General features: G+C 43.3%; 1 protein-coding gene across 1 annotated transcript in view; it reads left to right on the forward strand.

Moving 5' to 3' along the window:
* pik3r3b (phosphoinositide-3-kinase, regulatory subunit 3b (gamma)) overlaps window positions 1–27,641 on the forward strand; it is a 181,040-nt gene that overhangs the window by 591 nt on the left and 152,808 nt on the right. Inside the window, exon 2 of the mRNA XM_031876021.1 lies at window positions 313–1,457. Coding sequence (XP_031731881.1) covers window positions 1,106–1,457 — 352 coding nt within the window. The 5' untranslated portion in view covers window positions 313–1,105. The remainder of the gene's footprint in view (window positions 1–312; window positions 1,458–27,641) is intronic.

Genomic DNA, 27,641 nt, shown 5'->3' on the forward strand with positions numbered 1-27,641 from the left:
CGGCAGACAGCGGGGCAGACTGGCGCAGGGCGCGCTCAGTCGGGCACGCGGTCTGGCTGAAGTTCATATTCGCCTAGTCACGCTTTGTTGTAACTGATCGTATCGGCGTCTTTCTGTCAGCCAGGCGATGTTTCCACTACAGTAACATTCTCAATTTGATCTACTTAAATTGAAGCTTTAGTCATGTTGTGCACTAAATTGATATCTGACATTCCAAAGGATTCTCAGGCCTGAGCTGTATCTCTGTTGTTACATTTAAATCCTTATAGCTGAATAGAATTGTGATGTTAACCCTCAGAACTTCATCTTAAGTTTGCAGGTGCGTCTGTCTGCTCCAGGAGGCTGCACAGACAAGAAAGGCGAAGCAGCAGGATTGCATACAGAAGAGTGCACACCGGGACGCTCCCAATAAGAAGCCAAATCCTGCACTGCAGTGGATTTCCTCAGGTGTGTGTGTATAAGTGTGTGGGTCTCTGGGCTGACAGTAGACCCTGTCTAGGCTCTGCACACTTTCTCATTAACATTGGAAGATCCCGGCAGAAGCTTTGGGGGATCGTCTGGAGGTCGCCCCGTCCTAGAAAACTGAGCTACCATCGAGCCCCCCCCCCTCAATCTACCCACTCTTCTTTTTTTTTCATTTTCCAGCGCAGGCACAGAGTGGTGGCTGGGTAGTCTTCCTGTCCATTTGGAGGCCTCTGACTGAAGAACTTTGAGGGTGGATTCATACTGTGGATTTTTATTAAAGCAAAAGTTGACTGTTCAATTCAGTTTCATTTGCACTTAAAGGACTTACATTTTTGGATTTCGAAAGTTGCACCTGCTCTTCATGGGGTTGTAGGACTTAGAAGGGTGTCAAATTCCACCTCAGGGATCAGATTTTTTATCATTTCCACGGTATCATCCAAGTCAGCATGACACAACAAATCTCAGGCGCCATCAAAGTTTTCCCAGGTTTAGGTTAAGTTCCGGTTTCACCTCAGGGATTTTTAACTAACAGAGTTTCCGTTTGGTATTTTTCAAGACGTTGACTTCACTTTTAACACAGCAAATCTCAGGCAAAATCTGTATTTTTGGCTTTAGAACCGCCCTATGAACTCCCGCTGCCATGGCATCTGACAGTTTCCAGTACCGGGCACTCTTTGAGTACAAGCGGGAGCGCGGCGATGACATCAGCCTCCAGACGGGTGACCTGCTCACTGTCCACAAGGCCTCGCTGATGGCTCGGCCAGGGCTGGACTACCAGGACGGGGACGAGCGGAGCCCCAAAGGCTGGCTGCACGGCACCAACGAGAGGACCAAGGAGAAGGGAGACTTTCCGGGGACCTTTGTGGAGTACTTCGGGGCGGTGAGGGTCGGCCCTCCTGCGGCTAAATCCTGGTCCAGGCCTGTACCACGGACCCCTGGGGGACCACAGGCCGATGTGGGTGCTCAGACTCCTGCAGCAGCTGCTGCTTCAGGTGAGTGCTTCACACACGGACACACACATCATGAGGATGTTTGGGTTCTCTGTTTGGATCTTCATGCTGACTTGGCAGTTGGATTGTAATCAATAGCACTGTGCCTTTTTATGAAATCCACATTAACGGAACAAAAGCGTAAGTCTTTGGCTGTAAAGCTTCATGTTGGTCTTCGTCATGTGTCCACCAGTGTGAGCTGCTCTGCTCAGACAGTATTTTGTGTGAGCACAGTATTGGTATCGAGTGTCTGGTTCAGTTGCTGTGACGCGTGTTGGTGTTGTTCGCTAGCTTGATCTGACTACAAAGTTGTTGTGTAACATGAACTTGAGTTGTGGTTTGATGTATAATGTACAAATGAAATGAAAAGTGCAACTCAAAAGTTTGCAAGTCAGTTCCTAGTGTCCACACTGTCTGTGGTTGTATGTGGGGCCCATCGGGACTGGCCGTGGAAATCCCATCTGCATCACATATCACCTTGACACATTTGCAAAATCACCACACACTGACTCTACATCTTTGTTTGTGGTCTTGACAGGCTTTATTATTCCTCAATGTAGTGCACAGCAGAGGATGGGGAGCTCAAAGCAGACACACTGTACTTTGCAATTCTGTTAGTGCAACACTTGGAAGGGTTGATTCAGCAGAAAACACTGGTATCTAATCATGAAGAAAGTTTTGGTTTTATTTGTCCAGGTTTTGACATGCTAGCCTTGATTTTAATCTGAGATGCTCACAGCAGGGAGAAATGACAGAAATCTCAGAGGTGCAGAACAATACTTCTCGTATACAAACTACAACTGTAGAGCATTGTTCCATAGCCTCACTGCCTGCAGGCCTGTTCACCAGGCTGCTGGTCAGCTGATAACCTGCAGCTGTGCCTGCTGCTGAGCTGATCTACACTGATCCTCCAGCACCAGTCCAGACAAATACCAGCCCTGCATGAAACCCACCGGGTCTAAGTACTCCTCCTCCTCACTGGGTTAAGGTCAGTGTGTGTGTGTGTGTGTGTGTGTGTGTGTGTGTTAGTCTTCCAACAAAATTTCCGGCAGTAGCAAGTTAGTTTTGAAAGATACTGTTTGCTCCTGCTCACACATTATCATCATCGGTTTGGTAAGGAAAAAAAATTCATATTACAAAAATACTGAAGTGAACTGCCAGTGTTAATGTGTCGTTGTTGAGGATTTCCCTTTAGGATCCACTTGGGTCCTTGGTTTAGTTTTGTCTAAAAGATGATTCCCATTCATTACAACTTTGGTCATGTTTTAGTAGCTTTGGTCATCTTATCTATAATAACTCAAAGTGTTCATACCGACAGTTTAGACAATAATTACCCATTACAGTTCACCATTGGTTTCTCTCTTAGATAAGGTGAGACGGCAACCTCCGGTTCTGCCGAGTGAAGCCGATGCGGAAATGTCTTATACTTGCATTCTCTCTACTGACCATCATGGTGGCGGCGACTCCGGATGTAAAAAGAAGTCAGACTGTATAGAAGTCTGAGAAAATGACCCTACTTCTCACTTAAATGATTCCCTCAGTCAACATTTTAAACATGAGTTTATGGTCTCAAGTCTTCTTCTAATACAGCATGATGTTCATTTAGTAAATTATGGTCCCATTTAGAGTCAAATAGACCATAAAGCGGAGGATATTTTAGGGCGGGCTTACTGTGATTGACAGGTTGCTGCTACTACCAAAGCCGTATCCGGCACCCCTACGTCTCCCCTCCGCATTCCAGATATGGTAACTTCCGTCAATTGGTTGTGAATAAAAACGGTGACGGCCACATTCCAAGATGGCAAGACTTAATGGTAGAAATGAAACTAAGTGTCAACAAACCAGGATTTGACTTTGAAAAGTCTGAATTATTATGGCACAGCACCTTGGCACTCCATAGAGTGCTGCATGAACTCCTGGAGCAGCAGACCAATGCCCATACTCCCTATTGACAGTGCAGTTTCCAGAAACATTCAGAGATGTTGTGTCTTGAATCCCGGTGTGCTTTGTTTGAATCTGTGTTCATTTCTAACTGCTTTGACTTCTTACGGTATTTCCTGGTAATGATTCCAGTCAAAGGAATGAGTACATACTGTACACTAGCGTGCGAGTTGAGTGTATTCGTTCAATGCGGCTGGATTTTTGATGATATATTTAGGACGGAGTAAAAACGGGCGGTGACGAGAAGGACTTAAGAGCAAAATGCAAAACGCATTGTGAAACAGGCTGCCCCACTTGAAAAGCCATTCTGAACCGTGCAGGCTTTGATTAGTGTTTTTACAGGGTTGGGTGGTTAGCTCTGTTTTAGCCCTGGCTGTCTGCTGCAGAGTGAGTTCAGCTCTGCTGTGTTTATGGCCCCTCATTTTCTAAATAGGTCAGACACAGAGCAATGTTTTCTCCCCCTCTTCCTCTGCCGCCTCTCTGCTCTCTTTAATTGTCTGGCTGCCCGTCTGTTTTATTGGAGTGGGTTTGGTCAGTCTTCTATAACTAACATCCATACCCCCCCGGGTAAATATCTCATTTCTGTGTCTCTGCTCGCCGGGGCTGATGCTCTTAGTTAAAGCATCAGTGCTAGCGAAGCCACTCGTCCTTCTCTGCATCCGCCCGTCCATCTATCCAGCATACTGCCGCCACACAAGGCTGTTTGTCCTGAATAATTGATTGGTTGAGGCACGGTCGACATGACAAGCCACATTCCTGCACTCACAAATCCTCAGCAGCAGTGTCTGCGTAGCAGTAAGCAGACCAGCGAGGCTGTTGCGGAGGGAAGCTGACTGATCTGCAGCCTCTATCACCGCTGACACTCCGGCACGCCCTGCTCTGTTTTTCTGGGAACAGGACTGATCCGGGAACACCGGTCGATTCAGATAGAGTGTGCAGCGTTCAACAGTGCAGGCATGTAACAACATTTTTTAAAATATTCCTAAGGAATCGTCTCGCTATGTGCAAGGTGAAGGATTTCTCCACGGATTAGATTCAAACATAGATTGACCATTTATACAAATTCAATTGAATGTGGTTTCAGTTCAGCACAAGCAGCCATTGCACTTTTAAAATGGTGTAAAAAAAACGTGCAGAACCAGCACAAACCGGCGCTGTGTTGTTCGGGTTTTGCAGGCATGCATTTCACACCGTGCTATAGTTGGACTCAGCTGACCTTAACAACAGCATAAGACCATGCAAAGAAATGATTTAAACCTGATTCAAAAAAACTGAAACCTGGTAGCTAGAGATTCCTACCAAACGAAAGCCATGACATTAATTCACCGCTGTATGAAGTGAACGTCATTTGACCCGCCAATGGCTCAGTTTATATTTAGTAGAAATGAACTTGTTGCCCAAAGTGGAGCAACATTTCTTTTCCCTCTCCTCTTCCCCCACTTGTTGGCCTGAACAGTACATACATCTCCCAGTAGCCGTGCTGATTAAATCAGGTGTGATACCTAATAGCTCTAACAGGGCTCATAGCACTAATCAATGCGTAACACTATCTGACACGGTGCGATTGTGAACGCCGTCCTACAATTCCCAACCCGACGCCTTCCCCTTCCTCGAGGGGCCCTGTTTGCCAGCTCGATGCAACATTAATTATGACAGTAAGCTAATGAATCCCCGATGGTCTCCCCATCACTATCTACCTACAGGTATATAGGAGAAACGTTGAGGTAATCGGAGCTCAGGCTGAATCTAGCGGGCTAATGTCATGCAGAGCACTGCTCTGCTGTGATAAGGAACTCTGCTCCTCTGTTATGTAAATGAGCTAAGTAATTGGATGTTAACCAGAAGACTAGACATCACTGGATCATTCTCCCCAAAGGATCGCAGGAGCTTGGTCAAGTAAAACAAATGTAACCCCTCCACATCAGCGCGGAGAGGATCAGTCTTTGACAAGAACTGAGAGACCTGCATTCAGAGCAGGAAGTTCAGGGTTCTTTGCGTGGCCACCTTCTAACCTGAATCTTTAAGCCAAGTCTAAATCCTCAAACATCCGCTTAAAGAAAGGTCCGAAACTCAAATAGGTACTTGCAAAGACGGAAGCACGAGACCAAACACGTGCACTCTGGCCTCGAGCTTTACGTCGATATGTGCTTGGGGGGGGGGGGAAAGGTCGGCGATGACGCGCACAAAGCCGGCGGTAATGAGGCTGAGAAGGTGGGGCTACTGAAAAATAATGAGCTACGTTGTGTGACCCTCTACCAGAACATTATCTGTAAGATTTCACTTCACTTTTAATCACTTCTCCCTTGCGATCGGTGTTTAGCTGCTGCCAATGAAAGTTAACACCTCCTGCACAGGTGTGCCAGGAAAGGGAGGGATTATGCCGCTTGAGCCACCGGAGGGCTTTGAATATGGAACATCTGCACAGGAGGAAGTGTTGACTTTCATTGACTGTGGCTTAGCAGCAATAGAATAAAAACCAGCAAAGAGCGTATAAAGAAGTGGCAAAGTAAAAACGAGCATTTCTGTTAAAAAAAAACAAACGTCGTCAAAGCCGATAGGATTGCCTAAAGAAATAAAACCAATGGTCTATAAAATTACGTTTTCTTTTAACATGCTACATGGGATTTCCTATCCATCTGATGTAAATATGATTAATATAGGAGACGAGGCTGGACAAAGAGTTCATCATAACCTTCAGATTGACCTGCTCTATTGTGCATGTTTGAACTGACACACACACGTGCATATCAAACAGAGGCTGTCTATAGCAATCCCAGTTTTTAATTGAGCGCCAGGCGGTTTGAGTGTTGCTGTGTCTTCAGAGGCGCGTCGGTGCCGAGCGGGGCACCGGATCAATGTGATCGGGGAGGCGATGAAACGCCGCCGCACTGGATAATGACCGGGAGATGAAACCCAATGAGAGGGAGAGAGAGACACGGGAAGGACATCAGAAAGGGGAAAAAAAAACACACAAAGCAGCAATTGCCAGCCTCACAGTCTGTCCGTGTAGTGTTGGGAGTGTGTGTTCACCGAGGTGCGTGTTGGCGTCGACAGCCCCGGGAATCATCTCTGCCCCCGCCGCTGTGTGATGAGTTCAGGGGATCGATGAGCGCAGCCTCGGCCTAGCAGCCTACCCGGGCTAAACGGCCTCATTTGTGGGTTTATATTTAGCGCGACTCTGAGCTCTTTGTTTAGGCTCTAATGGATACTGTGTGAGTGTAAATGCTGTACCATGAAGAGAGGAGGCACCGAGGCGCGTAGTGAGACAAAAAGAGGGAGGGGAGCTTTGTATTTGTCAGTGAACCTTTCTGTCTCTGTCTTCTGCAGTGAGCTTTCATAACTTTCCCTCCATCTTTTATCGGTTTTTAGATTCTTTTTTTTTTTTTTTGTGAAGAAAAAGGGAGCAGTGTTGCCGGATATCAGACAGAATTGTAAACTCAGTTTATATCTTCAGTCTGATGGTACCTCCGCTCATATCAATTTCAATCACTGGAGACCATCGTATCTGCCTGATGTGTAGCCACTGGTTTGAGTAAAAAAACAAACCACGATGTCGGGCAATATTGAGAAGCGATATCATCGGTAGGGGAGGGAATTTGTTGCCGTACTAGGGCCAATACGAAACTTTGTCTAGCATTTAATAAGACACATTTTGATAGTAAATCGGGAACTATCTGATCAAAGAATAAGTAAATATGATTACGAATCTGACTGATATAGAAGATGCCAATATTCTCTGAACACACAAACAAAACTAATACATTTAATTAAAATGAGGAAATATCTGATCGAAGAATTAATAAACAAGATTAAGACTCGAGTGATATGGTGCTGAAAACATATTGGTTTGAATCATTTTGTCTTTTTCTTATCGAGTTTTGCACCAAGAAACATTTTTTAACTGGAACTAATTGCTAACATCAACGAACCAGACATTTGCTAATTGATCTGTGGAAAATAACATTTCAGCAGCAAAAGTGACATAACTGTATGTAGAGAGGGAGACGGTCCAACGTGACTCCTCAAATTGCTGATGAATGATAAAAGATTACGATTTGGATTGTCTTCCATACTTAACGAAATGAAAATAATCAGAACATTCTTTGACGATGATAATCATATAATTGCAATCACAATCAACCGATGCAACGAAACCAGGCTCCTAATGAATGCACACTAATATCACATCTCCATCTCTGCGTGCTAACACCGGTGCAAAGCTGATCTGACTGCTGCTATAGGTGGAGTTAATTCTCTGCCAACAGTCTGCACCATCGACACCTAACCAAACCTGGCAGCCATGTGCAGGGCCAACGATGGCTCACATTCAGCCGCGGTCGGCCTGACTTAGCTGGATAACTATAGGGAATTAAGAAATCTGACAGTATTTTGCTTGTTTAATACAAATCAACGCGTTTAAGGATTTCCATCTGCTTCACCCCGTCCTGATTCAGTATACTGGCCCTCACACATGGAATTATCTCAAACCACTGGCACATTTCTTCTTCTGGATTTGAGAAAAATTGTTGAAGGCTGAATATGAGTTAGGATGACGGATTGTGTAGAGAGGCACTTAGGAATTAGCTAACTGAGCAGGATGAGTCCTTTTCTCAGATACTCATGGGCTCTTGTTTACTGACCTGTGTGTGTGTGTGTGTGTGTGTGTGGGGAGATGACATGTGTCACCCATGTGGAAATGTGGAGTTGTGAATTGGCAGGACATCTTTTGGCTGCTCTCTTCTTCTTTTCCTGTCTGTCTTTGATTTCATTCTCTCCTTCAGGCCTCCATCTGAACAAGTCATTCAGTCTGTTTTTATAGTCACAGATGTAACTTCCTTACACGCTGATCTTGAGGCTGGTGGAGTGGCTGGCCTCTGATCACAACACTGGTTTCGGGAAAGTGACTGAATTATTTTTTTAAAGTTAAAACAAGTGCATTTGTGTTGGAGACAGGTTTAGATGAACTCATTCTGTTGGATTTTTTTTTTTTTACTTGATTAAAGAAAACACAGAAGAGGTTTTTGAGACTCGGTAGACTCGCATGCACACACGCATGTTGACACAAACACGCTGTTGTGTTGCTCCCTGCTTTAAAGTCAGCTTTGCAGTGCGTTGGTTGGTTGGTTCGCTCACTGCAACTCTATGCGGTAGCATGCGGGGCTGCATGCCAATTAGAGTATCGTAACGAGAGTCTTTGCTAAACTGCTGCAGTACAGGCCGTCTGCACTCTGCAATTTACTGTCAATCACACACACACACACACACACACACACTGGCAATACACTTTGTCAATGATAAGGTCACACACAGTGAAATAAAACAAATACAAGAGCCTTTTAAAGTGTAAGGAGATGAATATGTAATGAGTGGGTGCTGAAACCCGGTATTAAATGGGAATCTGCGCTTAATTATTAAGTATTGATAAGCATCTTCTCTGCTCTCTGTGTCAGGGCTGAGCTCCTCCAAACACACACACACACACACACGTCAACGAACAGTTTAGCAGAGATGCTGTAGTGGAGACAGTGAGCCAAGGGAAGTGGACACCAAGATAACTGGAGTGGACGACAACTACGCTCGTTACTGTGAGTGCAATAAAACCTTAAGTTGAAAGCCAATTATTTATCATTACTCAACTAGCGTCAACATGATGTGAACAATGTAGAGAAGCCATGTTTCAATCTGTGGAGCCGCGTCCGCTCACTTCCCCCGCCACACTTTACGGCCCCACTGTGTTGTCGTCATGACGACTAACAATCATCTTTTCTACAGTTCAGTGTTACTTCTATTCCTGTGACCCAATCTAAATTATAATCCTGCATTAAAGCAACAAGAACATCAGAAGAGAGAGGAACAAGACAACATTTAAGCCAAAGTAAAAGCTTTCTTTCATCTTAGTGATATTCTACATTTTAATCTTTCTTCCTTACTTTCTTATAAAGGAAGAACATCCCCACATTTGGAGATGTATAACATTTTCACTATTGTTCCTCACAATAAGTACTTTTACTGCAGATAGTAGTTTGCATTTTTACCTTTTAATCTCTAAAGTCTTATTGTTTGTGCAGGAGGGAAGATTTATTGTCCCTGATTTGAGAGTCAATTACGGAGGTCCACACACAGCACCTGTTGTATTGATGAATACTGTGGAGTCGTTCAGTGATGGGAGAAGGTGACTCAAATAAACATGGCATGAATAAAACAGGAGCAGATGATCCTGGGAGACCGCGAGGATTCTCTTCTTGGATGCTGCACGGCAGTGACCTGCTGTTTAAACTGCAGTGCTGCGATTCTGGGGAATACATCTGTGAGAGGTTCAGGTCGCAGTGTGGAGAGCTGCAGGAGGCTCGGCGAGGCGGACCGTCGGGGAAAGAGCTGTTGTCAATAAAGCTTTTATTTTACTGGCTGCCTAATTGGCCTTGGAATCACTGCTCTGAGCCAGGAGGCTTCTCCTCTTGAGCCGAGGAGGATTTACTTGTCGGCAGTAAAAGAATAAGCACGCAACACCCAACAGCCGCAAAACAAAAACGAGCTGTGTTGATTTCTATTTGCGTGGAAACAAAGATAAGAAATTAAACTTGTTTTCAGCTGGAAGGCTAAATGTAGCGAAGGAAAACTGAGCTAGTTTACATATTGTACCTGTTTTCTTTCCCCTGTCTTGCTTTTCTTCCTCCTCCTTTCTTTTCTTCCCTCCTCCTTTACCCGCGTTAGCTTCTTAAGCTTTGTTTAAAGTTGCGCTTGGCGTCGAAGCACGAGCCCACGCAGATGGCGCGTGAGCTCCGAGTGTGAACGGAGGCGTTTAGCTGTGTGCTGCATTATTCTCCCAAATGCTAGTGGGAGTGCAAACGAAATGAACTGTGAAGAGTCAAAAAAGACGAGTGTAAAAGACTACCTTTCTTGCCTTTGTACAGGCCCTGTAAAGAAACAAGTCAAGTATTAAATGCAGTATGAAGAAACAAAGTATCCAAATCCTGTAAACAATTTGATTTGGCTGCAACATATATATTTAAATAGGCAAATTTGTTTTGAGATGCTTATTTGTGTAAATTGTGTTTTTATCAGTGAACTATTTGACGGTCACGTGGTTGTGCGCGCCCCACGCACCAAGTTACAGAAATCCAGAGGTGCACGATCAAGCACCGCGACCACTTGCGGGGCCGTGATTACGTCAACTTTTGCCGAACAATTGCCTCGTGACGGCTTCACTATGGGGAGTATAAACTAAGATTTAACTGGACTTAAAAACCCAAAAGATTTTGACCCTACAGGAGAACTCAACACTGAGGCTTAACGTTCACTCTTGACCTCAGAAAGAGCAGATGAGAAAACATCTCCCTCCACAAAGTCCGATCAGCAGCCATTATATCACAAGATCTTCATCATCATCGGCAAATGGAGTCTGTTGTCGTAGAGTAGCAGATTTATTTTGAATCTCAGCTTTTAATCCAACGTGGACGTGAGGTCAAAGTGCTCGGAGAAACTGGAAAGTTTAAGATCGTCAATTCCATGACTATTGGGCGAAACGGCTAGTGCTGAAGCTCATGTGATATGATTAAAGCTCTGAAAGCTGCTAAGTGGACCTTGTGGTGAAATTGCTTTATAAACTGGCCTGTACTCTCCTCCTTTGGATTTTTTCCTTATATATTCAGTTCGCTGCAACTTAGGTTTTCATGAGTTTTCTTCCCAACATAAACGTCTGTTTGTAAAGTCACTACCCGAACTCTTAGCTAAATCACTGCGTCAGAACATATTCCCAGTTAATTGGCATCAGGTTACATAGCTCCTTCCTATAAGCCCTCTGGGAATTAAAGAAGAAAATGACAAAACCTGTAAAGTAAAGCTGTAATCATTTTAATTGTAGTTAATGTAGGTATTAAAAAGCGCCACATAGCTGAAAATAAAAACTGTGATATTGGCCTTAAAAAAATCTAATTTAGAAGTATTCTGTCTAAAAAATAGATGCGATATACCCACCATGTGTCCCTAACTGCAGAATATACATATTTTTGGCTGCCAACTAGTTTTACCATCGATTCATCTGGCAAAAACTTTGTCTCCCATAAAATGTCAAAAGTCATTGAAGAATATGCCCTTTGGAATTCCTTGAAGACATTTAAGTCTAATATTATGCAGGACAATGAAAAAAATATTTGCTAACCCCCCCCCCAAAATCCCAGATAAAAGATGACCTCAGTGTCTTCGCTCGTAGCTATAGCCCTAAAATCTTTTACCCGTAAAGGACGACTTAAAAACAGACCTGCTGTTAGTTCAATGGGGGATACTCCCGGTTCCTCCTGCAGATTTACACCATGTAGCCACTCCAAGCCGCCAGGAGCTGAGACTCCGCCTGTAAATCCTCTTCCTCCCTGATTTGTGTGCAGCGACTCGGGACCAAGTTTTATATTCACAAAGGAATGACGGGGTGAAAGACATTGCTCTGACCATGGGGGGAGATCTGCTTTCTCCTGCGGCCTGTTTATGGGCGCCTATAAAAGCACGCAGCCTTTTTTACGGCCTCCTCCTCGCTGCATTTTAATGTCCTCTGAAGTCTCTCGATAGACTCGAGGAACAAGTCGTTTGACCGCTTTAATTTCAGCAATCGGAGCGACTGTAAAATAATTTAAGCGGCTCGTTTTTGTCTCCGAGGCAGTAATGCGTTTCGGGGGGGGGGGGGGGGGGGGCAGTACATTTATGCAGCTGCAGGTTACCGCAATGTTGGTATTAATGAGCACTTTACAAGGGTTACTGCAACACGTTTTCACATAATGACTCCATTAAAAGCAGAGTGACTGTATGTGAGCGGTTTTGAAAACATCTTTGTTTTTTTATTATTCATGATTCATGATTGCAAGTCTTATTTTATTTGTTTACCTTTTAGCAGCAATGGGATGATCCTCGGAATCGAATGCAATCAAAATGATTTTTATTTTTCGCAGTCCATCATTTTACTCTTAACTTTATGCCGAAGACGAACCGCGTTGCTGCCTCCACTACGACTCGTTTCTGACACTAGAGTGAAACTACAGAGGTTCTTCCGAAAGAAAATCAGATGCATTTATTCTGTTGAAAATAAACACGCATCAAATTTCATGAACACAGAAAATAGCTCCTGAGACTCCTTGTTAAGTACCAGCGTTTTGCTTGTTCTATTTGCTGGTGTGAGACTGTAGTGCTTGCGCTCTTCCTGCTGTATGGGATGTAGCATCAGCTGGTGAACCACGTTTGTTTTTTTACTATGCCACCTTTTTTATTTGGCACCAATATGTTTTGTGCTGGACTGAAAGCATGCCAACACTTAATTAAAGGAGCGTCCATCTTTTCTCTCTCTGATTTAGATTTCTTAATAAAGAGAGCTCAAACAAAGGAAGCACGGGGCAGTGCAATAACCTGGCCAATGCGTGCCACTTGCATTTCACACCTTGCTGCTGTGAGATGCTTTTATTAATAACAGAGCCCAGAGCCACACATGTCACATGATCTCATTCTCTGCAGGAAGAAGACGGTATATCAGGCTTGAGAATAGGCAGATGAAAAACAAAGGTGCCTTCGTCCTACCTGGTGCATGTTGGTTATGTAAGCCGACACCCTGTGGTGAGTGCAGCTCTGGTCATCATGTGTTGGAGGGGCTTTAAGCCGACAAAGAAGTGTGGGAAGTGATAAATTGGGCTGTAAAAGTCGTACAGAGCAGCAGATTTAGAGGCATTGGACCAAACGGGGCTACACACACACACACAGGCAGACACACACAGGCCATCCATAAACCAAACATCTATTCAGAATTGAGCTATTGTGTTGGTATTTGAGCTGACAAGAAGAGCACTGTAGTGCTTGGCACCTGTGTGTGTGTGTGTGTGTGTGTGTGTGTGTGTGTGTGTGTGTGTGTCACAGTTGGGATTTTGTTTAGCTAACTGGAGAGCTGTTGAGTTGAAAACACACCAGAAGTGTGTAGGGGCAGAGGTTAAATGTCACACACACACACAAGCTTCTGTCTTACCATTGAAATTAGGGAATCGGTTCCAGCCTCCCAAGAATCTTGAATAGTTAGTTTGAGACGTTACATGTTCAGGCAGGTCACGCTGATGGAGAATGTCATATGTAGATTGGACCAGGAGAGCAGTTTTTCTTGTGTGTGCAGAAGGAAAAGGAGGTCAATGTTTGCCTGGTGCAGCAGTCTGTCCTGCTCTGCCCACATCGAGCCCTCGGGTCAAACACTGTTTTCTTCTTCCTGTCGGCTTTCATCTCAACTGAGAAAACAAACCTGCTCAGGTTCTCGCTAACCCAGGCAGAGAACTGTTACTGATTCAGCAATAAGTCTGCACACACATCACATCAGGTTTACGTATATATCTTCCTCCAAACATTTATACTCCGCTGCCTTCCACTGTGACGTGAAAGTGTTTCAAGCTGGTCATCCAATACGTGAGAACACACTCCAGCACTGTGAAAGTGTGCTTGCTTACACAGGACCCCTCTTGGTGTGTGTGTGTGTGTGTGTGTGTGTGTGTGTGTGTGTGTGTGTGTGTGTGTGTGTGCGGAAAGCTTGATGGCTGAAATGACATTCTGTGCATAAAAGACTTCTCACCGGCCTGAGGCTCATTTCTGTCGTGGCGTACAGTTGAAACTAAAGCAGGGAAATATGATAGTGGACAGTTTGGTGTCACGTTGCAGCAGATGGATTTGTTCATGCTGTAATTCATACTGTTGCTCTCAGCTACAGCACGTAGCATGGTTTTTCCTAGGGTCTCGGTTCAGGGACTACTTATTTGGCTGCCAGGTTTTGTTAGGTTCTAAAGGAATCTGGACTTTGGCCATTTTAAGCTTCAGTCATCTCCACTCAGCAGCAGCCAGCCCAGCTTTGGGCCGGTGTACTGGTGCAGCAGTCATCACCAGTCTGACAGGCATGCCACAAGAAGGCTATTGATTTTTTTATGTACAATTTTTTTCCTTTTATGTCATCTTGAAAAATACAAAACTGAAAAAAACTTTTTTTTTTGAAGTTCATGCACGTATGTTTGTTTTTCTTACTGAAACATTTCCCCCCATCTTCTTTCATGTTTGTCTCTCAACTCTCCTTTCTTATATTATATATAATTCGCTCCATTGTTTGAATTATTTTTATTATTATTGCATGGGCATGATTTTCTAAGCAGAAATTTAAATTATAAAACTAAATATTGTATAATATGTAAATATGTGTCACTCTTATGCTGAATTTATGTTGAATTTTCTTAAAAGTAATATCGAATCTACATCCAAAACGAGTTTTTTTTTTTTTTTTTTTTTTTTTTTTCACATTGGGCAAAACCATTGCATCTTCTGTTAAATGATATTTAGCCTCTTAGATTGGTGCGATGGAGCAGCACATGTGTATTTACCGTGTTTTAGGCTATTCTTTTCTAACACAGGTTTAACTACCTGCATTGTTAATGTCTGCATCCTATTTAGGCTGTTCCAGTTTTGGGCCCCTTGTATTGTTCCCGCTGGCTTTCTGACGCACCTAATTGGAGCCCTGTCATCAATAATACCCTGTTGATTGGAAATCACAGGTATAATGCTATAAGACGTTGACAAACGCCGCTGTCCTTCAGCTCAATGGAACAGCACAAAAGACCGATATTTGGGGAGATTGGTGTGGATTTCTCTAATAAATCACTCTGAAATGGATCAGTAGAACAAACGGACTGGAATCAGTGTGGCAATCATTATTCATTTCTACGGCAGCTTCTGAAAAAAGCCCTTTTCATCGTCCGTCATCCCACAAGTGGCTTGTCACTTTGTCTTCTTACTTCATCCCAATTTCATTAACCGTGAGGTTGTCTATCTTCATCTCTTCGTTATAAACTCCCAGCAGATATAGTGCAGTATCTGACTTGTGTGTCGGGAAACGTGGGAATCTGAGTCGTGGGTGTGCCGCAGGTTGTGAGAGCCTCCCACGTGACAGTTCTGCAGTGTCAGTTGAATTGGTGTGCGCTCGTGTTTGTGAAAACCAAAGCATAAACACAACTGATGCCATATGGCGGAAGGTGCTTTATTACACATTCTTGTTTGTTTGGTTTCCAAGGTCAGCGGTTTGCTCCTCCTGACTGATTTCTTTCTTTCCATCCTGTTCCTCGCTCCTGCCACGTCTGTAGTTTGAGTGGAAACATTTTCCTGTTGGCCTGTTGAAATTCCTTACCTTGCCTTTTCTTGGTCACGCTGTGTGGCTTTACACTGGTGTGTGTGTGTGGGGGAAATTGTGTGTGTTTGCACCACAGTTCCATTATTCCGCCTGTCACACAGAGTCGAGGTGTCTTTATGGAAGTTTAATGACTCTCAGCTGTTTTCACACTCTGCAGCCGACTGATGTCACATAATCACCATTTATTAAACATAACCAGTTATGTTAACACGCTTGTTCATTCTACTAATTAATGCATTAATCAGCAAGTAGTGTATTAACACGCTCATCTTTACAGAACGCATGAACAATATATGAATGCCTTTTTAAAAGCAGTGAAGAGCTATTCCATCTAAGTATTGGCACAACTTTGCATTTGTGCCTCGTCCGTCTGTCCGTTCTTGTGGAACGCGATACCTCAAGAACGCCTTTAGACAATTTCTTCAAATTGCGCACAAACGTCCACCTGGACTCAAGGTTGTCCTGGTTAGAGTTCGGTGGTCCTCAGTCACTCTGACCTCACACAACCATAATGCAAGAATATGCTAATTATGACAATTTCACACATTTGTCAAATAGGATAAAATGATTTCTACATTTTAAACAGACATGGATATACAGTAAATTGCAACGTGACTGGTTGGCGGAGGCAAACAACCGCTAGGCGTTAATTCTAGTTAAGTTAGTGATTTCACACACCGTGTGATTTTGTGCAAGGATGGCTGAAAGAAAACACATTTCTGGAGCAATTTGAAAAATGTGTTGTCTCCTCAAGAAGCTATTAGGCCATTAATCCATGTATTAAGCTGTTTGATATTCCCTTTAAATAGCTTTAAGGTTGGAAACATCTTGTCACATGTTTATCCACTTTTTTACCAAGTCCTTGTTAAAATATGGTGTTTTTCATCATCAGCTATTGATATTGGCATCAGTCAGGCTACATTAGAAACATCTAAGGATGTTAAAATACCTTGACAAATTTGGCTGGATAGTGATGACATTCTGTCAGACATTCGGGGTCCCCAGAGGTCAAATTCTCTAGTCCCTCTAGCAGTTCAAACTTTTCAAATATTCATTGAGAAAGCTTGACTATTATGTAATGTGTTGGCACTTAGTTTTACACAGACATTCATGGTTCCTACTGAATGTATCCCAATGACTTTGGGGATTCATTGGGCACCATAATCGGCTATTTTTACGTGTGCTTTACCGCAACTGCTCAGGATTAAAAAAACAACCTGTGAGGCACAATTTGTATCCTTTTTACGTGATTGTCTTTACAGTGAGTATAACAGCCTCACAAAACGACTTGCATGGCTGTAGACTCATCTTTGCCTTGTTCTGTAATCTGTGGGAAAAACGTCACCTTTCAGCTCTGCAATCAGCTCTCAATCTGCCTGTGAAGCCGGAGACAAGGCAGCAGATAACAGATAATACCTGTATTTAACGTCTTTGTTTGCAATGCAGGCATTTGTGTGCTCGCTCCCTCTTTCTCCCGCTCTCTCTCCGTGCTTAAATTGTTTTCCCAATCTCACTTTCGTGCCTTTCTATCTCTGACCATTCTCATTATTATCCCCTTCTTTCCCTCGCTCATTGAACACCTGAAAATGGGTTATTTTAGCAGAGTAGAGGGATCGAGAGCAAAGATGAAATTATAGATGAAATTATAGATGAAAAGTAACGTTCTGTAGGGACCGTCTAATGTTTTATTAATGGAGGAGCTCGCAGATGAGACATATTTACCGTCCGGTCATTAGTCATTCCTCTTCTCTCTCCTCCTCTCATTCCCTCTGTATCTCTGGGGACTTTGTTCTGCTCCTTCTCTTTTTTCCCCCATAATAACTTGGTGAAAAGTCGCCGCCGCTGCTGCTGCACTCCAGGGTAGAGTTGAACTGCCCCTGAACTCACCACACCAACTCTAACACACACACAACACACACACACACACACACACACACACACACACACACACTTTGCTCGTTTGGTCATTGCCAAGTTGTATCTCTGCTCTTCTGTTCCAGCACTCCCCCCTTCCATCCTTCTCTCTCTTGTTGCCTCAATGTCATTTAGTCTTTCTACTTCCTCCCTGTCATCTCCTTCTTTCCCCCTCTGGTGTCACAGCGCTCTAGTTGAAACCAGTTTGAATTAATATTTGATTACTTTCTTGCTCTCTCTCACTTTGGGAGCCGACTGTGTGCAGATAAAACATATATGTGGAGAGTTAATATAAGGGGGGGGAAAAAATCCCCATCGTTATGTTTTAAGAGCGCCCGTGAGCCTTTCCCTCTAATGTGATTTTATGTATGTCAATAATTGCAGTGAAGACCCATGTTATGTTGGTTTTTATGTGTTGGGTGTAGGCGTGGGTGTCGGTACACATGGAAATGTGTCCGTGAACACCAATTACCAAAAGCTGTATTCAGAGTACTCAAAAGTTTGCATTAATGTAATTTTATTGATCTTTCAACAGATGTCCAACAACAGACTATGATGTGCAAAAGGGATTGAATTCCCCTTTAATACATCATTCTACAGGGCCATGTGTGAAGTTCTTTTGTTAAAGAAGAAATGTTTTTAACATCTGTTGACGTATATTTTTAGTACTGAAACCCTGTTTTATTATCATGACTATGAAAACAGTTGGAACAACACCCAACCCTAGTTAGGAGTGAATGCTTGAGAATACCCACGTAGAAACGGGCTCACAGGTGTGCCTCTGTCAGCACTGAATTTAGTTTCGTTTGTCCTGTTGTGCTGCTTCTATACCTTCTCGACCCATCAGGTACTCGGCTCGAGCTGGCCGACAACCTTGTGTTTCTACAGTATAATTCATCCCCAGGCCTCTCTAACTGGCTCATGGGAAGATTTTGGACGGCCTTCCGTGCCTTAAAGTGCTGCAGATTGTTCCCTTACTTCCATCAGGAAGTTCCACAGTCTTACCGAGATGTGTTTTTGCCCATTTGAGGCCGTGCAGTTTGAAGGAGAACAGAAGTTGGAACAAACGTTTGGATTTGTCCTCTCCGCAACACCCAAGACAAATAAGAGGAGAGGACATTTCTACCATGAGACGGGAAAGAGCTTGGCCGGGGTCTGAAAGAGCAATTACTTCAGGCTTTAGTGCACTTCTACTGGCTTATTGGGAGGGCAGTGTGCCACAGCAGATGGGAACCAGAACAAATGTTAATGCACTAGTTTGAGCTCACTGGAAAAGGTAGTAGATGGCTTCACAAGTACATCTTTCATCAAACCTACTTATATAAATGACTTGGATCAACTGAACCTGAGTGCATCCAACATTATACTAGTCCTGGTCATAATGCCAGTGTTGGGGTTTATTACTGGGAGTTAAAAACAATGATGCTAACCAGGAATTTGCAAGTTATACTTCCTTTCCCCAGGAAACATACCAGTGGGATCCCAAAATGTTTAGCAATAGCATCTCTAGGAATGACACTGTTGGTCTGCCAATTGGGTTCAGTCTGATATCAACTATTGGATGGATGGCCATGGCATTTGTTCCTTACCGTCATGGTCCTCAGAGGATGAATCCTTCCCACTTCAGTGATCCCCTGACTTTTCGTCGAGTGCCGTCATCAGGTGAAAATTTCAGCGTGTCCAATACTTCACCAAAATACCTGCAAATCGAATGCCACAAACGTGCTTTGTGTTGAGCGCTAATTAGCACGTGTAAGCATGCTAACATGCTAGGCTAGTACTGTAAAGATTGTACCTGCTAAAAATCAGCAGGTTAGCATCTTCATTTTGAGCAAGTAAGCATGTGCATTCAGCTCTCACAACTAAGTCTGACATTAGATCTTGCTATTATTAATCTAACTGGGTCAACTTATTATTGATTTTATACGAACAAAACATGGTGAATGATCAGTAAATGAAAACCATGCAGGCGGTTCAACAGGTTTCGCCGCATGCAATACTCGTCTTCAGTATATGCAGTAGATTTAGCTGAGAATTCCCCATAAATCGCAGGATCTCGATCGGTGGTACTCAACCCCAGACTGACAGTTTCAGACTTGTCTCTTGTGCTTTACCCAACTCTCACTTCCTCTGTTTCACATCTCCATCATTTCTCGTTTTGCGCGATCTGACCCTATTTCTCACATCCCTGACTTCCCCCATCTCATGGCTTTCACTGCCTCCATCTTTCTGTGCAGCCATCTCTCTGTCACTCTCCTCTGCTAATTATTCAGGCCCGCTGGGGGTTTCTCTTTCCCTCTAACCCATTTTCTGTCGCTCAGCGGGGAGTTTCCTCTCTGCTGCTCTGTTTGCTTATTACCCCTTTAAACAGAAAATGTATTTTAAAAAAAAAAGCGCACTGTGCCTTTCACGTGTTCTAAATGTGTCTTTTTTTTATTAAACGCATGTTTGCTGCATGCATTTGTCACCCTGTATTAGTCGACCCATGCGTCTTCTGCTGCGTGCACGCCCACTGCGTCTACGAGAGATTCAATTATGCGCTGTTTTAGGACACACAGACGTCCGTACAGACGCACTTTGAAGCGCTCTGGTTCATGTTATCCACCCACACTCCCTCCGCCACTTACTTTTCTCATTTAATAAAACACCACTTCCCCCTTACCTCTAAAAAAAATCTCTTCCTCATTTATCTTTTTCTCCTCCATTCCGCCCTCTTATCTAATCGTACCTCCAGCCCCGTCTTCGCTCTCCTCTGTGGAAAATGTTGTTATACATCTCGCATTCGGCAATTTATTCTTATTTATCGTTTCATTACTACGCCTTTAAAGCAGCACCCCACCTCCCCTTCCTCTTTTCTTTCTTCCTTCTTTCTCTGCTGCTTCTTTTGTTCATCATTCTGGATCCAATTGTAGAAAAATGACCTGCTGACCTTGATTTTATAAATGGAAAAAGCAGCAGCAATATCTGAGCCAGACCCATTTATTTTTGAACCACAAACTGTACGATTCCCCTCAACTTTAAACCCTAGAAAAGCAACATCCATTCATCTCCCTCGCTCTCATCTCATTCACCTAGTCTCTTGAGTTGTAAATCTATCTTTAAATCCATCTTTCGGAGCGCCTTATCTGTGGGTAATTCTGAAATGGAAGCTGATGCGTTTTTCCTCCGTGACCCAGATGGCTCAGGCTGGAAACCTGACAACCTCCATCCCAAGCGAGGAGCGGCCTTGATGTCAACACTGGCAGCCCTGCGCTTCGGATCGACCGGCGGACGCTAAATCCCCGCAAATCCACAAGCAGTTATGGGTGGCGTTTCTTCCTCAAAAGCAGCTGCACTGCCGTTAGACACTGGCAGCAGAGAGAGACAAAAGAAAATGAGCATGGTATTAGAGAGGATCGAGGTGAGAGAAAGTCATTACGGACCCTGAGGTGCCCCGGCTCTCCGCAAAGGGCCAATCCTCGTCAATTACTGGAGTAAGCAAGTGAGAGACGAAGGGAACGTGAGAAAAAGAAGACGGAGGGATTTCTCTCTCTCTCTCTTGGTGCAATTGCTGTCATACGAGAGCGGGGTGATGAAGAGAAAAGATCATAACACAAACGGGCAGAGGAGGGAAGAATCTCTGTGTCCAACCGAAACTACCAAATCCTGCCCCTTTAAACTCTGCTGGCCTTTTCTTCTTTCTTCTTCTATGTTAACAGAGCAGTCCCTGTAGTCAAATGACTTCTGGTACGTGCATGCGTTTCTGCTTCGGAAGACTTTTCTTCCTCTGTTTCAGAGGGAGTTATGGCCCTCTTCTCTATATTCCACCATAGTTGCACAAGACAAACGGCATTGTTTTTAGCTTCATGACGATGAATTGTTTTTGTTACTTCGTGATGTTCGGAGAGGATTTCAAGCCGAGGAAAATTTCCTCTACTGATATGCTCGGATAAGATGCCTCCATAGGGAAATACAAGGTTGTATCTAGTCAGTGAGTTCTTGCTTTTGATTTTTGGCCAATTTTAATTTATCTTTGATGTTCTTTTCCTCCTGCAGCCCTCCGTCAAACTGCCTTACTCCTTCACATTTATTATTCCACTCTGAATTCAACAAAAAACTCCCTCTGCTGCGGCACTCTTTTCTTCCAGCTGTGAGGAGTTATGTAACCTCTTCCTCTCTCCGTTCTCCATCCTAATTTCATTTTTGCATCCCTGCAGCTCCCTCTTCTTCCCTTTCCCCTTCACACACACTCGCACACAAATGCACGCTCTTTGGCGGCTAAAAGTTTGCCTCTGAATCTCACAGCCCCCCCCAAAAAAAGAAAAAGGATCAAAAGCAGAAACACTGGCTCATTCCTGCAGCGCTGGCAAGAAGAAGGGAGGGGGGGGATGATTTTGTTGACATGAAACAGCAGGCGGGGGGATTCCAGGCGTAGGATTGTTTTGAAAGTGTGTGCGTGCAGTGTTGAGTTTCAAGCCTGTGGGGGAGAGAGGATGGCAGAGTGATTAGGATTGTAGTTTAAATTTAGAAATTTGGAGACGGGGAACCTGGTACCAAGCGGATTTCTCTGCCTCCCTCCGTCTTCTCTTATTGAAATCAGAACACATCACTTTCAGAGGCGTACGGAGGAGTGTGGCCAATTGTTTTTTGTTAATTGCAGCAGAAGAAATCGGGTGTTACTTACTTTCATAAATGTCTTTAGGGGGAAGACAGATGAGATTTAAGGGGATGAGGGGGAGCGATGTGGTGCTGTTTGAAGAAGAATTGCGCAATCCTTTGAGGAATCACAAGTGGAAAAGCAAATTCAAAGAGGAAAAAAAAGATGATGCTGTTAATTTGCTCCAGGGATGGTGGGCATACAGTTTGGTAGGTGATGAAGCCCAATCATTCAATGTCCTGAATCGTAAACGCAACTCCGAGTTTACTTTTCATAGTTAGTGCTTCTCAGCCTGTGTTGTCCTCCGTGGCTCGGGGTGAGCTTGGCCTTACCTTAGAAACTCAAACTTGGGATGTTTAGCATCACCCGTTTAGTTTAACAGGCTGATAAGATACTGTGTATTTGTTTACATAATGAAGGTGTAGAATCTTGTATTTTTCCTGACTTGACCTCTAGTAGGGATAGCTAAATTGGTTGGTTCACAACTTTAGTACAGACTGAACTATATCAACAACCGTATGACGGATTGCTGTGAAGTTTGGTTCAGACATTCATTTCCCCCTCAGGATGAGTCGTAATAACTTTGGTGATTATCAGACTTTACATCTAGCGCCACCATCAGATCAAAATGTCAGCTTGTCCAATACTGTTGTATCCAAAATAGACATATTCCCATCAGCCTCAGCTGTACTTTGCGTATTGTGCTGTTTAGAAAATGTTAGCATGCGGACCACTAAACTAAGATGGTGACTGGTTCACATCACCAGCTCCACACCAGCATGTTGGTAATGTCACTGTAAGCATTTTAGCATGTTAAGGATTTAGCTCATAACATCCCTCAGCCTAAGTACAACCTCACAGAAGAGCTAGCGTGGCTAAGGGTACATCCCAATTCTTTTGCTTGATACCCGATCTTCGCTCGACCCGGAAAATGTTCCGGTCCGCCATCCTGAAGGCTATTCCGATGCTCTTATTTCTGCTCTGAGGAAGAACGATTGTGTCTATTAAGTCCTTCAGCTCTATGAATGTAGAGATGTTCTGATACCCCTGATACCCTTTTATACACTCTGATAGTGATTCCGATACTTTGACTTGCGTACCGGCCAATACTCACTAACGCCTGGGTGCCAGTGGGTCAAAAACATACTACTAATCCTGAATTAAAGTGATATGATTGCTACCATTGTGGTTAATCCTGGTTCAGGTTAAACCTGGTAAAATAGGAACAAATACAATGTGGTTTGAAATTGGCAACACTAGTGCCAACCCTTGAAACCAAAGCCCTACCATGGGCAACCATAACTTCCATAAATAACAATTCAGTACATTTAAAACTGTTTTTATTCGTTATATTTAGTTTTACACAGTAAGCAAGGTTTAAGTCAAGCCTGATGTTGCCTTACACTTAAATTAATCATCCAGTCACTTCCAGACAGTGAGGCATACAGTGTTTAAAAAAAACACTGGTATCGGATTGGGACTCTGTATCGACGGACATCCAAAGCCCAGGTAACGCTATCGTTATCGGGACTGAAAAGGTCAGACAGGTGCATTCCTATTTCCAGAGCTGATGATGTAAGTAACAAGTGAGCCATTTCACTTCTTTCTAGTCTTTTTTTTAAAGAGTGGCACATGTGCAGTACTGATCGGGCAGGACGCAAGGATCGGGTAGCGAGTGACACAACTTGCGTACTAGCCGATACCCGATTCAACAATTTAGGTAGTATCAGAACAACTCTTATATGGAAGCGCAACACTAAATCATTGGAGTACTCCATGAAGCATCATATATTCCACTGACCAGCTGGTGACTCAGTCTTTACAAAGTCATGCCGTGCAGTCAAACATTGTTTTAAAACCACCAACCTTATTGTAAAAATCTGCTGAAAATTTCAGGTGGAAGTTTCCAAAAGATATCAAAGTATGTCGTGCAACATTTGGGGGAAGAAATGGATGCACACAATTTAGTATGAACCAGTAAACCTTGACATGAAAAAATGCACAAAGCTTAGTTAAAGCAAAGGATTTCTCTTCCAGGACACCTCTCCTCAATCCCACCTCTACATCCTCCCCCACTTTGCATGCATCCTGATCTCTTCTCTCATGTTAATCTCATAGTTCTTTTCATATTAATCTTCATCTTGTTTAAGTGTTGACAACTAGTTGCACACAAGGACTGGCGGCGGCCATCACACTGAAGCCTGATTGTTCCATCCATTTCTTCAACTCAGTCCGTCCTACTTAATTTAGGTTCTAAGGCACCTTTCACCCCAAAATCTAGAAATATAGCAAAAGTGAAGCACGTGAAGTTTAAAATATGCTTCAACATGACTATATGAATAAAGAGAATAACAAACTCTTAAGTTAAAAGGTTAAACAAGGAATGGCAGTGTGAGTCCTTTGATTTGAGGCACTTTGGCTTATCTCACCTCTACAGGCTGTAGTGTATTATTGATAATGGACTGTTGCAAGTGTTTGCTTTCATAACTGATGGTGTCCTCAATTTCTTCAAATGTAGTAATTTCCTATCCTCGCAAACATAGATACAAGAGCGCGCACACACACACCACACACACATTTACGAGACATCACCTGAGATTAGTAATTCCCATCTGTCCATTGGAATAGCGAGGTATTGGCACTGAGCTAAATCTCTGAAAATCCTTGTTTATCACACTTGTGCATCCCACATTATCCTCTCCGAAACACACACACACACGCGCATGAACATGAAAGGGCCGGCCGCTGATGAAGGCCATTAAGTATTGAGAAGGTAGACTTACCTGTTTCCACAGCACAAATTCAACCATCATGTCAAACCACTTACATTACAGTAATTTGGCAGACGCTTTTATCCAAAGCGACTTACAATAAGTGTATTCAACGTAGGTATTCAAGAGAACTGCTAGTCACCAGAAGTCATTAGTGCATCTTCTTTTTGGGAGACACTTCTACCTTTTAAGACATCTGCTCATTCACTTAGAATTTACATTGACGTTTGTGTCAAGTCACTCTCAATTAAACTCAAAGCCTGCCAGAAAAGTGGAGGTAAAGATATTTGAAATTGCTAAGTAAATATATATCTCAATAAGTGGTTAAATAACCGAGAAATGGCAAAGTAGGTGGAAGTAATTAATGCGGGAAAGAATGCAAGAACAGCATTAACAGCAAATTAAATGGCAGCAGATCAGCAAACAGAATATGAATATAATGAAAGAAATAATTAATAACCGAGTCCTCAGTGCCCAGTTTCCTTGTTTTCATGCAGCTCAGCCAGCTGCTGTTGCTTTTTAAATTGATCAGTGATTGGATTAATGAATGAATGATCTATGAGCGCTGACTCTGCAACACTGACATCCAACACAATCCAACGCTGTAATCCCAGTGCACAGTTTAGCAGTTTAAAAAAGCCACTCGCTGGCTCGCTGCCTGTCTGTCTAATTTGCTCACTAGCACGTTGCTAGCCAGCGATTGATGGACGATGTCGGTGCACTGGGGATCATCACCATTGTCTCCCCTATTGTTACTAAAAGAGGTTTCATCGTTGGCATTCAGCATAGAAACAGTGAGCTGCATCTTCATTTTATTCTGTTTATCTGACATGTATGCAATGTGATGGCCTTTAAGGGGTGGGGGGGGGATCCTCGCCGTAAGGGCTCAGTCGAACTTATCAATATGAACCGTGTTGTGTTTTTTTTTTTTCCTTTTTTAATTTTGGAAGGGCAGCGGTGTTGCACGAGAGCTTATCAGTCTGTCAGCATGTGTTTGTGTGTTTGCATTTCTAAACAGATAAGCAATGAAGTCTGAGTTATTATTGGTTTATCTCAGGCAGGGACACCTGTCACACACACACACACACACACACACACACACGCTTGCACTCGTGCTGCATGTTTAAACGGAGGATGGCGCATGAATGTCAAACTAAAGTTAAGCTTTGCTGGAAAAAATGCCTCCTGAATTGGTGTGTTTGAGCTGGTGCTATGCGCTGCCTACATTACGTGTGTGTGTGTGTGTGTTTCTATGTAATATGTATGTAAATGAGGTACAGCACTGGTCATGGATACACGCATTAATCGCCAAGACGTCTGCAAGCGTGCGCTGTCCCTGCAGGTTTGATGTCAAGGAAGGTGGTGTGTGTGTGTGTGTTAATTGTCCACATATACTGTAAATTACTTTACCTTCTGCCCTCTCCTTTCCCCTCCCCTCCTCTTCTTCATCCTCCCTCATATTTCTCATTTTTATCCACTTTTTCTTCCTCTTACTTTTCCGTGTATCTTCCTTTCTTCTACTTTGCTTCTCTTTTCCTCTTTTATTTCTAGTTTCTAATAATCAAGTTTTTTTTGTTTTTTTTCCCCCACATGATTTACAATAACAAGAAGAGGTGTTTAACTGATAGAACTAAAAGAGAGAAATCTCACTCTGAAGAAACAAATGAAAGAAAAAATATGAATTAGCAGGTGATAAACTGACCATTGCATGTTTTTCTTCCTTTCTTCACTCCCTCTGCTGATCGGGCCCCCTGGCACCTCAACTGTATTCCAGCACTTAATATTGTAATTACAGTTCGGACTCTGCATGCAGCAGACGTAATACTGATAATGAGACATTTAGAAACTGTTTGCATACGAGGTTTCACTCATTAGAGGACAAATGCATATGATGAACTGTGCTATGCTAACTGATGCAGGGCCGGCTAAAGCCTGCTGTACCCTGAAGCAGAATTTCATTTAACTCCCCACATTACAATTTAATAGGAAGCTCTACATTCTTGCCAAGCAGTGTTCTGTAATACAACCATGGTGGAACCCAGAGGGCCGTTTAACACCTTATTATAATGTTATTTTCAAGGCTTTTCCACACAGCTTTTCCGGCCAAACCGTCACGATGAACTCAATGTTTTTCACTTGTTTACCAAGTTGTGACTGATGGTTTCATACTCAAAAAAAAAACCTGTTTTTTTTTTTACTGCAAAATGAGAAAATGGTCATTTCAGTTCAAGTCACTATCTTTGTTTCTGAGAGGACAAAATATTCTCAATTGGCAAAAAAGAAAAAAAATCTGTTATTACTTTTCAATGTGTTATGCAACCATATTGGTGGAAAACATTCAGGTTTCAGGGCTGTTTGTGCCCTTTAAGTGGTGGAGGGAAAAAAAAAAAAAGGATGCACACAGAGACCCCCCCCTGCTGAGAGAGGGAGAGGGGCTCAGCTGGAGATGCTAGCCTGCAGATATTTAGCTGCACAAACACACATGGGCGTCCTTTCAAAGATACACATATAGTGAGCGCGCAGACTGTCCACAGAGACCTGCATGTTTGTGTGTGCTGCCACACAGCAGAATGTACAGTATATGTAGAAAGAAAAGCCCGGGTCTAAAAACAAACAGTTTAATTCAGATTACTCCAAACCATTTGATGTGCCGGTAAAGCTGAAAGTCAGACCACCTGAATTATTGGAAATACTCCTTCATTGTACAAAACAACTGACATGACCCTTTAAATGTAATTGCCCCAAAT

This window comes from Anarrhichthys ocellatus, unplaced genomic scaffold (genome assembly GCF_004355925.1).
Source record: "Anarrhichthys ocellatus isolate YVR2014 unplaced genomic scaffold, GSC_Weel_1.0 scaffold102, whole genome shotgun sequence".
In the NCBI taxonomy this organism is placed as follows: domain Eukaryota; kingdom Metazoa; phylum Chordata; class Actinopteri; order Perciformes; family Anarhichadidae; genus Anarrhichthys; species Anarrhichthys ocellatus.